This window comes from Zeus faber, assembly GCF_960531495.2.
Source record: "Zeus faber genome assembly, chromosome: 5".
NCBI lineage: Eukaryota > Metazoa > Chordata > Actinopteri > Zeiformes > Zeidae > Zeus > Zeus faber.
The window spans coordinates 36,082,095-36,094,594 of NC_137192.1; the positions used below are offsets into that span (position 1 = coordinate 36,082,095).

At 47.9% G+C, this 12,500-nt stretch overlaps 1 protein-coding gene across 2 annotated transcripts in view; it reads right to left on the reverse strand.

The window, feature by feature from the left end:
- mtss1 (MTSS I-BAR domain containing 1) overlaps positions 1–12,500 on the reverse strand; it is a 31,420-nt gene that overhangs the window by 18,196 nt on the left and 724 nt on the right. For both annotated transcript variants that reach the window (XM_080000924.1, XM_080000923.1), the window contains exons 2-3: positions 4,592–4,653; positions 4,410–4,483 (exon numbers count right to left, since the gene is read on the reverse strand). In XM_080000924.1, coding sequence (XP_079857050.1) covers positions 4,410–4,483; positions 4,592–4,653 — 136 coding nt within the window. The remainder of the gene's footprint in view (positions 1–4,409; positions 4,484–4,591; positions 4,654–12,500) is intronic.

Here is a 12,500-nt window from a genome sequence, read left to right on the forward strand (position 1 = left end):
CTGGAGCTCCTCTCTCCCTCCTGTAATGCGTAACGCCTCCACCCTGGACACTTTCAAGACAACCCTCAACACCACCCTTTCACCTTTTTATGGCCTTTCTCCATCAGTTAGTTGTAGTTATTTGAGCTTTCCCTTTGTTTTGTTTTCTGCACCTCCCTCACTTAATCTGCCCACAAACCCCCCCCCGCCATGCCCCTCTCCTGTAAAGCAGAGGGGCAAGGGGGGGGGGGGGGCTGGGGCTTTTTCAAAGGCACTATGCAAATGTAAGTTATTATTATTATAACTATTATAATTATTATAATTATTAATAAGAATAAATGACATTATTATTAATAAGAATAAATAACATTATTATTAACAGTAATAATAAGAATAATAAGAATAAATAACATTATTATTGTCATTAATGGTTATAATAATAAAAATAGGAATTATAAATAACATCATTATAAATTATAACAACAATAATAAATAACATTATTACAAGTAATAATGGTAATAATAATAATACATACCATAATTATTATTAATGGTAATAATAATAACAACAATAAATAACATTATTATATATTTTAATAATAATAATAATAATAAATACAGCTGCAGGCAACAGTATTATTCTTTGCATATATATATATATATATATATACATACATACATACATACACACATGCACACACTACTCACAAAAAGTTTGGGATATTTGGCTTTCGGGTGAAAGCCAAATATATCGGATGAGGCTAAAATGCACTATAACCTTTACAGGTGAACTTCATTTGACCTTCTCTAAACTTTTGAATGCACATGTCCAACTGTTCAATCTCTCAGTACTTTTTGCACAACTTGCTGTTCTCTAACAAGGAGCTGAACGGAAAAATTCACAACAGGTGTTTGATCCATGAATCCACCAATAAATGTCCTGGTTCAATTAGAGTTGGTATTGAAACAGTCCTCTTCATCATGCTGTTCACCTGTTGACATCATGAGACCAAGACCACACCAACAACTGATCAACAGCACCTCGCCTGGCGAGGCTTCAAACAGGATGTTGTCAGAGGGAAGTGGCCACTGAGCTTAGAGTGTCACAGAGTGTCATCAGCAGCTTGCAACAGAGATACAGAGACTGGAAGAGTCACAGAAAGGCATAGAAGTGGACGTCCTTTGGCCACATCCCACACTGATGAGCGCTTCATTGTGAACAGTGCCCTGCGCAACCACATGATGATGCCACTCAACTCCAGGCACATTTAAGGGAGGTGAGAGGCACCAAGTGTCACGTCAGACCATTCAAAACCGTTTACATCAGCATGGTCTGCGTGCTAGACCACCTGCAAGGGCACCTGACCACACCACCAGGCACAGGCATCATGGTCTTGCAGGGGCCAGGGAGCGTTGACGCTGGACGAGGGACCAGGGGCCTCAGTGCTGTTCTCTGATGAAAGTGGATTCACGTGGAGCAGAAATGATGGAGACGTCAAGGAGAGCGCTACGCATCAGCCACTGTCACCAGACCAGCCTTTGGTGGTGGTGGTGTTACAGTGTGGGCAGGTGTGTCTGGTCAATACAGAACTGCCCTACACCTTGTGAATGGTACAGTGACAAGCCCATACTACCTGAATGACATCATTCATCCAGTCATTGTGCCCCTGCATGAACAACACAGGCCTCATCTCATCTTCATGGACGACAACGCTCCAGCTCATGGAGGAGGCATCATTAGGGAACGGCTGCTGGAGACTGGGGCACCTCAAATGGAGTGGCCTGCACTTTCTCCAGACCTGAATCCCATAGAAAACCTATGGGACCAGCTGAGTGGCCGTGTAGAGGCTCCTAACTCTGTAACCCAGAACCTCAATGACCTGAGGGGCCCCTTCAAGAAGAGTGGGGGGCCAGGCCTCAGCAGACAATAAGTCGACTTGTGAACAGCTTGAGACGTCCTTGTCAAGCTGTAACTGATGCTTATTGAGACGTTGACATTTGTTGTTGTGGTAAACCCACCACTGTTGTTGGCTTTTGTTTCAGTACATAGTTTGAGATGAGGAAATCACCATTGTATCTTCTACTTAAATGCTCTACTTTCATCATATCATATCACTGGAGCGTCAACTTTTTACATTTTCCATAAATTTCACCCAAAAGACAGATATCCCAAACTTTTTGTGAGTAGTGTATATACACACACACATACATATATATATATACACAGATATATGTATACACACACATATATAGACACATACATACAGGTATTCCTCAATTAACTACCTGTTTAACCAGCCACGCCCCCTTACTGTAAAACAACAGGTGCTCGCTTATTGACCAATCAGCTTAAGGAGCTGGTTGTAGGAACAGAACTGGGTTGTTAAGTGAGGAGTACCTGTGTGTGTGTGTGTGTGTGCGCGCGTGCGTGCGTGTGTGTATATATATATATATATATATATATATATATATATATGTGTATGTATGTACACACATATGTGAGGTGTTTTCGTCATGACAACATACCACAGAATCCAACTGAAATCTCTTTTCTCTGTGTATTGATCAACCAAATGACAAATCAATACATCAATACCCATCTACAAGAAAAACACACACACACACACACACACACACACACACACACACACACACACACACACACCCTGAGGCCATCTCTATTAGGAGTTGTCTTGTGATGTGTTTTCATTCAGTGTGTGTGTGTGTGTGTGTGTGTGTGGTACTGACCAAACACTGGATGACATGTCTGTCTCCCTGTCTATCTGCTCTATCTGTTGTGTACAATTCACCAATTATTTGTACTATGAGAACACTAAGGAGGCGTTACCGTGACAACCAACCAGGACAACCAACCAGGAGCCATCAAACCGGTTTGTAAAGAGAAACTGTGTGTGTGTGTTCAGCTGTCACAACAGACCGTACACACACACACACACACACACACACACACACACACACACACACACACACACGCCTGGTCAACATCCCAGCATTAATAACACATATTAGCTTGACCCTGCCCTGTTAACAAATTATAGAGGACTAACGAGGACCTACACACCAGGGCCAATCAGGGCTAACGGGGACTAAAGGGAGCAAAGAACATCTTTCCTTGCTGTTCATAATGTTGTGATATTATATAAATGTTTCTCATATTTCCAGCGAGGGATCACATGTTGAGGCTGCTGAGGCGCTCGGCATTGTGGGACGTGGAGCCAGGCCTCCCAGTCAGCAGCAGGCTGGGAGGCAACATCACATGTCTGATATTTGGAGAAGTTGGCACATGACCCTGAGTCAACGATCTGCAGATCACAGGAGGCATCACATGCACACACACACACACACACACACACACACACCACACACACACACCACACACACACATACACACCACACCACACACACACACACACACATACACACACACACACACACACACACACACACACACACACACACACACACACCACACACACACACACACACCACACACACACACACACACACACACACACACACACACACCACACACACACACCACACACACACCACACACACACATACACACACACACACACACATACACACCACACCACACACACACACACACCACACACACACACACACACACCACACACACACATACACACACACACCACACACACACACACACACCACACACACACACACACACACACCACACAGACACACACACACACACACACACACACCACACACACACACACACACACACACACACACACACCACACAGACACACACACACAAATAAACTAACTAAGGCACATATTTTGAGGCAGAGCTTGAAATAAAATCACATAATGTACCAGGAAGTTTAACAAAGATAATGAGAGAGAGTCACATGTTATGCTCCCTCAGCCTGCGGGTGGAAAGACAAGAACAAACACACCCCGAGTGTGTGTGTGTGTGTGTGTGTGTCAGAAAAAAAAACATGACATGACAGGTTTGATCCAAACAGCTTCTGTATCAGGGAGTGGTTGTGACCTCACACACACACACGCACGCACGCACACACTTTCTAATGATATTAAAAATATAATCAGCGCTGTGCTGAGAACAATCTGTCATAACTGTGTTGGTGGGAATCACATCATGACATCATTTATCACCATGTTTTCAACAAAGTGCAGTTGGAACCAGTTCAACCAGCGCAGGAAGTAGAACTCTGACTGGTCAGTACCAGTCAGAGTTCTACTTCCTGGTTTGATCACGGAACTGAAACACGCTTAAGCAACAGATTAGTGTGTGTGTGTGCGCGCATTAGTTTGAGTGTGTGCTCGTGAGTATTAGTGTTTATTAGTGTGTGTGTATCAGTGAGGGTATTAGTACTTATTAATTAGTGTGGGTATTAGTGTGTATTAGTGTGTACCTCTGGTTCCGGTTGCCATGTCTGCTACTTTCTGGAAGGCATCCAGGAAGGACCCAGTCAGCAGGATCGTCGTCCTGGCAACACACACGTTCATTCTGTATTTATTTGTTCAAAATAAAATTCCTCATGAAGGCTGAACTCAACACTTGTTTCATGTTTCCTAGGAGACGTGGTGGTGTTACCTGAGCTGCGACTGGAGCTTGCTTCCTTTGGAAACAAAATCCTCCCAAGCAGGATAGCTGGCCTGCGGGGGGGGGGGGGGGGGGGGCGGGAAGGGTCAGTGGCACAGAACACTGCAGACAAACGAATTAACAACCATACAAACAAATGAGGCCCCCAGGAGGGCCCTAACCCCCGCCCGCCACGGCGACGCTGGCCCGGCTGAGGCTGTTGTCAACCTGGGGCGTGGTCTGGTTGCTGCGTTGGCGACTGTCAACACGTCACCAGCTTCATTTCCATTGAAGTTCAACTTGTTTTCCTGTCGCACTGATTGACTGTCACCACGTGAACCACGACGCAACGTGAACCGCCTCGTGGTTTACGACGTGAACCGCGACGCGAACCTTGAAGTGAACCGCGACGCGGCATGAACCGCGTCACCACGTGAACCGCAACACCACGTGAACCGCGACAGGAACCGCGACGCGGACCGTGTCACCACGTTAACCCTGTCACCACGTGAAACGCATCGCCACGTGAACCCCGAGGCCACGTGACGACGTGAACCACGACGCGGCGTGAACCGCAACGGCACTGGACCGCGACAGGAACCGCGACGCGGACCGTGTCACCACGTTAACCCCGTCGCCACGTGAAACGCAGCGCCACGTGAACCGCGACACCACGTGAACTGCGTCGCCACATAAACCGCAACACGACGTGAACTGTGTCGCGACGTGAACCGTGTCGCCAAGTGAACCGCGTCGCCACGTGAACTGCAACACGACGTGAACCGTGACGCGAACCGTGACGTCAAGTGAACCGTGTCGCCAAGTGAACAGTGTCGCCAAGTGAACCGCGTCGCCACGTGAACTGCAACACGACGTGAACCGTGACGCGAACCGTGACGTCAAGTGAACCGTGTCGCCAAGTGAACAGTGTCGCCAAGTGAACCGCGTCGCCACGTGAACTGCAACACGACGTGAACCGTGACGCGAACCGTGTCGTCAAGTGAACCGTGTCGTCAAGTGAACCGTGTCGTCAAGTGAACCGTGTCGCCAAGTGAACCGTGTCGCCAAGTGAACCGCGTCACCACGTGAACTGCAACACGACGTAAACCGTGACGCGAACCGTGTCGTCAAGTGAACCGTGTCGTCAAGTGAACCGAGTCGTCAAGTGAACCCTGTCGCCAAGTGAACCGTGTCGCCAAGTGAACCGCGTCGCCACGTGAACTGCAACACGACGTGAACCGTGACGCGAACCGTGTCGTCAAGTGAACCGTGTCGTCAAGTGAACCGTGTCGTCAAGTGAACCGTGTCGCCAAGTGAACCGTGTCGCCAAGTGAACCGCGTCACCACGTGAACTGCAACACGACGTAAACCGTGACGCGAACCGTGTCGTCAAGTGAACCGTGTCGTCAAGTGAACCGAGTCGTCAAGTGAACCCTGTCGCCAAGTGAACCGTGTCGCCAAGTGAACCGTGTCGCCAAGTGAACCGTGCCGCCATGGAACCGCAACGCGACGTGAACCGCGACACCACGTGAACCGCAACGCAACGTGAACCGCGTTGCCACGTGAACCGCGTCGCCACATGAACCGCGTCGCCACGTGAACAACACTATTTTAACCATGTCAACGCAGCATTATGGGATGTCCACACTGACCACACTGTCGCTTGCGCAAGTTTACGTATTGACATCATTGTTTTTGAAAAGATCAAAAGAGAGAAAAAAATATGTTTTTTTAAGTTTTACTGCATTCAGAACAACATATCACAATATATTGCAGTATTGTATCACCACACTCGGTGTATTGTAAAACACCGAGTGTGGAATGAAGACTGAGGCGGGGCGGGGGTGGGCGGGGCCTGCTGAATGTCAATCTAGATTACAACTCGATCAACTCAAACTCCAGCTTTTGGACAGGGTGGCAGCAGCTAGGCTAGCTGATCCCCTCTGCGGCCATGCACTGAGCTAACACCGTTAGCATGTTTGAGGAACAGTAAAGCCGGTTGTCTTGCTGAAGGGGCGTGGCCCGCCAGGTATTTGGGAACAGAGCGCGATGAGGTCGAGGCATCACAAACGGATTCCCAGGGACACGGTTCAGACAAGAAGCGAAGGAAAGAGAGAAAGTCCACGGCAGCGAGAGGAAAGTAAAGAAGAGGAAAACAACAACGGACGGAGCGAGAAGGAGACGGAGGCGGAGTCAAACCTCCTCCAACAGCGTTAAGACACAACAACGTGACAAGAAAGCTGTTACACGGGGGGGGGGGGGGGGGCTGCCAGGGGTCATGTCGGGGTCATGGGGTTTAGCTCCTGGGGTCAAAGGTTAAAGTTTGATAAAGGAGCCTGTTGTTTGTGTGGAACTGATTAACCTGAACAAACATGAAGAAAGATCAATAATCGGATTCTTTAATAATCCTACATCACAACCAATACACCCTGGAGAAATACTTCCTTCTTTTAATACTGTGGTAATACTCTAGATATAATATAGAAAGTATATTATACATATACACTGTATAATATGCAGCATATACCGTATATTATCAACTGTACATATTATATATAATATATACAGTTTATACAGTAAATATTACATTTTATAGAAAAGCTCTTTCAGTTTTATTTGAGCTGATCGACCATTTTGCAGAATCCTTAAAATTCACGTTTCTGAATAAGTTAAAAATTGTTGTAAAATATATACACATTTAAATTCATCCAGATAAAATGTTGTAATTAATAGAAGTAATAAAAAAATAAAATATGTTGTAATTATTAGAAGTAATAAAGAAATAAAATGTTTTAATAAATGTAGTAATCCATGGATATACACATCCATGTAGTAATACTATATACAGTATACACATTCGTATAGTAATACTATATACAGTATATACATCCATTTAATAATACCATATACAGTATACACATCCATGTAGTAATACTATATACAGTATACACATTCATGTAGTAATACTATATACACATCATGTGACCCGATCACACGCACGTGATTGGACGGCTGCACATACCGACGACACTGCAATCCAGTTTCAAATTCAGTTTCATAGTGAGAATTCTGAGCAACCAGGGAACCGGGGGCAAACAGGGAACCGGGGGCAACCGGGCGCAACCAAGGCAACCGGGAGCAACCAGGGCACCGGGGGCAACCAGGGCACCGGGGGCAACCAGCGCAACCGGAGCATTTTTGGAACATTTTAGTTCCATATAAGAACTCTACGACTTCCTGTTTAAATATTGAATACATGTACGTTATTGTTTTGTACAATTGTTTTCCATAATTATATTACAATATTATATACTTCGACTGTGCTGCCTGGTTTCAGCTGACGTAGCGGTGTAGTTTGAATAGACTGCGTGGTTGGTTCACGACATGCTGCAGGTGTTTTTTTCACCTTATTTTACCTCACGTCATAGAACAGGAGCGTTAGGAGCGAACCGCCCCCTCCATGCACAACGCACCACAAGCAGGCTGCCAGCCCTGCCCCCCCTCCATGCACAACGCACCACAAGCAGGCTGCCAGCCCTGCCCCCCCTCTATGCACAACGCACCACAAGCAGGCTGCCAGCCCCCGCCCCCCCTCCATGCACAACGCACCTCAAGCAGGCTGCCGGCCCCCGCCCCCTCGTCCATGCACAACGCACCTCAAGCAGGCTGCCGGCCCCCGCCCCACCTCCATGCACAACGCAACTCAAGCAGGCTGCCGGCCCCCGCCCCCCCTCTATGCACAACGCACCACAAGCAGGCTGCCAGCCCCCGCCCCCCCTCCATGCACAACGCACCTCAAGCAGGCTGCCGGCCCCCGCCCCCTCGTCCATGCACAACGCACCTCAAGCAGGCTGCCGGCCCCCGCCCCCTCGTCCATGCACAACGCACCTCAAGCAGGCTGCCGGCCCCCGCCCCACCTCCATGCACAACGCAACTCAAGCAGGCTGCCGGCCCCCGCCCCCCCTCCATGCACAACGCACCACAAGCAGGCTGCCAGCCCCCACCCCACCTCCATGCACAACGCACCTCAAGCAGGCTGCCGGCCCCCGCCCCACCTCCATGCACAACGCACCTCAAGCAGGCTGCCAGCCCCCGCCCCACCTCCATGCACAACGCACCACAAGCAGGCTGCCGGCCCCCGCCCCACCTCCATGCACAACGCACCTCAAGCAGGCTGCCGGCCCCCGCCCCACCTCCATGCACAACGCACCTCAACCAGGCTGCCAGCCCCGCCCCCCCTCCATGCACAACGCACCTCAAGCAGGCTGCCAGCCCCCGCCCCACCTCCATGCACAACGCAATTCAAGCAGGCTGCCAGCCCCTGCCCCACCTCCATGCACAACGCACCTCAAGCAGGCTGCCAGCCCCCGCCCCACCTCCATGCACAACGCAATTCAAGCAGGCTGCGGCCCCCGCCCCCCCTCCATGCACAACGCACCTCAAGCAGGCTGCCAGCCCCGCCCCCCCTCCATGCACAACGCACCTCAAGCAGGCTGCCAGCCCCCGCCCCCCCTCCATGCACAACGTACCCCAAGCAGGCTGCCAGCCCCGCCCCCCCTCCATGCACAACGCACCCCAAGCAGGCTGCCAGCCCCGCCCCCCCTCCATGCACAACGCACCCCAAGCAGGCTGCCAGCCCCGCCCCCCCTCCATGCACAACGCACCCCAAGCAGGCTGCCAGCCCCGCCCCCCCTCCATGCACAACGCACCCCAAGCAGGCTGCCAGCCCCGCCCCCCCTCCATGCACAACGCACCCCAAGCAGGCTGCCAGCCCCGCCCCCCCTCCATGCACAACGCACCCCAAGCAGGCTGCCAGCCCCGCCCCCCCTCCATGCACAACGCACCCCAAGCAGGCTGCCAGCCCCGCCCCCCCTCCATGCACAACGCACCCCAAGCAGGCTGCCAGCCCCCGCCCCCCCTCCATGCACAACGCACCCCAAGCAGGCTGCCAGCCCCGCACTGAGGACGACACGTTCCACTGATGAACTCCTCCACTGTCTATCTCCCACAACGCATCTCTCCAAGTGTGTCACACAGCGCAACGCACCTCCACCTGTGTGTGTGTTCAACCACACCCATGTTTGCCTGAGGCAGCAATTTTTTACTGAGTGGATGAATCTCATTTCTCCACACACACACACACACACACACACACACACACACACACACACACACACACACACACACACACACACACACACACACACACACACACCTTGAACCACACCAGGGCATGTACACACAAGTACCCAAACACAAGTACACAGGGGTTAAAGAGCTGTATACCACACACCAACAGGCAGCATGTTTCTATCTGCTAGTACTGAGAGAGAGACAGGGAGAGGGAGGGAGAGACCGGTAGCACTTCGGCTTCAGATAGATTGTGGAAATAAGGCTACCACTGTCCTGTCTGTCTGATTGTGTATCTGTCTGACTGTCTATCTGACAGTCAGACAGACAGATAGTTATCATAAGAAATAAAAACAACACTGGGCATGACGGATGTGGGAGTGGCCATGTGATGTCATCAAAAGGAAGGCCCTGGGGCAAAATGATGCAAAACCCGGTCCCCTCCCCATCTGACCCGGGTTAAACCCCCGTCTGACCCGGGTTAAACCCCCATCTGACCCGGGTTAAACCCCCGTCTGACCCGGGTTAAACCCCCGTCTGACCCGGGTTAAACCCCTGTCTGACACGCACTCATAAAGGGAGATTTCACGGGAGCTAGGCCAGCTGATCCCCTCCGCAGCCATGCATGACGCTAACACCGTTAGCATGCAGGCCATGGCTCTCTCTGTCCTGGAGACACAGGGATGAGACCGGGACCTCCACAGTGGTTATTAGCGGCGCTCTGAACATAGTGGCTGATCGGTGCATAAGGACGTCACGATGAAAGGCGGACCACGCCAGCAGCCCGGCAGGGAAACATGAGGTTCTGCAGCCGCTCTGGTATCACAGCAACAGGACCAGAGGACGATCCGCCAACGGGGTCAGAGAGATTATTATAGATGAGTTTGAGCCACAAAATGAGTTTCGCACCATGTGAGAAGGTTCAACAGAAGAAACGTTCTGCTGCAAAGAGCCGCTGGCATCGCATCCCACCGGCACAAGCTCCACCCAGCTCCGCCCAGATCCACCCAGCTCCACCCAGATGAGGAGAATGGGAAGTAGGACTTTCCATCAGATGAGTTGAGGACAATGTCAAATTTTATATTCAACAGCAAAAGATATCTCTTCTGCAATACGTAAAAGTGTTACATTATTATTATTATTATTATTATAAACTACAGTGTACTAACTAGGTACTATTACCCTTTTATTATACACTATTATATTACATTATATTGTTATTATTATTACAATAACACAGTGGCTTCAATTGAATAGTGTCAAGTAAAAATGTCATGAAATTCAACGTATTTATCAGCGTATTTATTTGTGTGCAGGTTTAAGTACAACTTGTGCATGTCCACAGCAGAGGCCATGATGGATCAATACCCGATGGATCAATACCCGATGGATCAATACCCGATGGATCAATACCCGATGGATCAATACATCGTTTTTTAGCTGAGCCAACACCTCCTTTTCAACAGTGAACTGAGAATTAACAAAATCATGTGATTGGTCCTCGAGGCTGCCCCCTAAGGACCTCCGCAGGGACCCGGGAACCTCAGGTTGAGAAGCTACAGGTGAGTTCCAGAAGAGCCGGATCACCTGAAGTGACCCGGCTCTTCTGGAAGGAAGGGGGAGAGAAAGACAGAAAGACAGAAAGACAGATAGACAGTAGACAGACAGTAAAGAACAGAATAAGGCCCCTCCTCTTCACACTCCATCCTTCATCTTCGAGCACATGAAGAAGCAGCCTCCACAGAGGAAACCATGGCTGGATATCCACTTACTGACTGGATGTCTATTAACTGACTGGATATCCACTTACTGACTGGATGTCTATTAACTGACTGGATATCCACTTACTGACTGGATATCCACTTACTGACTGGATGTCTATTAACTGACTGGATATCCACTTACTGACTGGATGTCTATTAACTGACTGGATATCCACTTACTGACTGGATATCCACTTACTGACTGGATGTCTATTAACTGACTGGATATCCACTTACTGACTGGATGTCTATTAACTGACTGGATATCCACTTACTGACTGGATGTCTATTAACTGACTGGATATCCACTTACTGACTGGATGTCTATTAACTGACTGGATATCCACTTACTGACTGGATGTCTATTAACTGAATGGATATCCACTTACTGACTGGAAATCTGAATATGATATGAATAGAATATTTAATTATAGATATGAATACAGTATATAGAATATACAAAGTCATGATATGAATCAGTATATAGAATATTTACAGTTATATATATTTATTTACAATTATGATGTGAATACTATATACAGAATATTTACAGTTATAGATATTAATACTGTATATAGAATATTCGTTATAGATTTGAATACTGTATATAGAATATTTACAGTTATAGATATTAATACTGTATACAGAATATATATAGTTATATATATGAATAGTGAATACGGGGATATTTACAGTTATATATGAATACTGTATACAGAAAATATGGTTATAGATCAGAATACTGCATATAGGATATTGATAGTTATAGATAATACTGTATACAGAATATATACAGTTATGATATGAATACTGTATATACAATATTTACAGTTATATATATGAATACTGCACATAGAATATATACAGTTATAGATATTAATACTGGATGTAGAATATTAACAGTTGTATATATGAATTAAATTAATAGATATGAATACTGTATTTAGAATATATACAGTTAAATATAAGAATACTGTGTGTGTGTATATATATATATATATATATATATATGAATACTAGGGTTACAT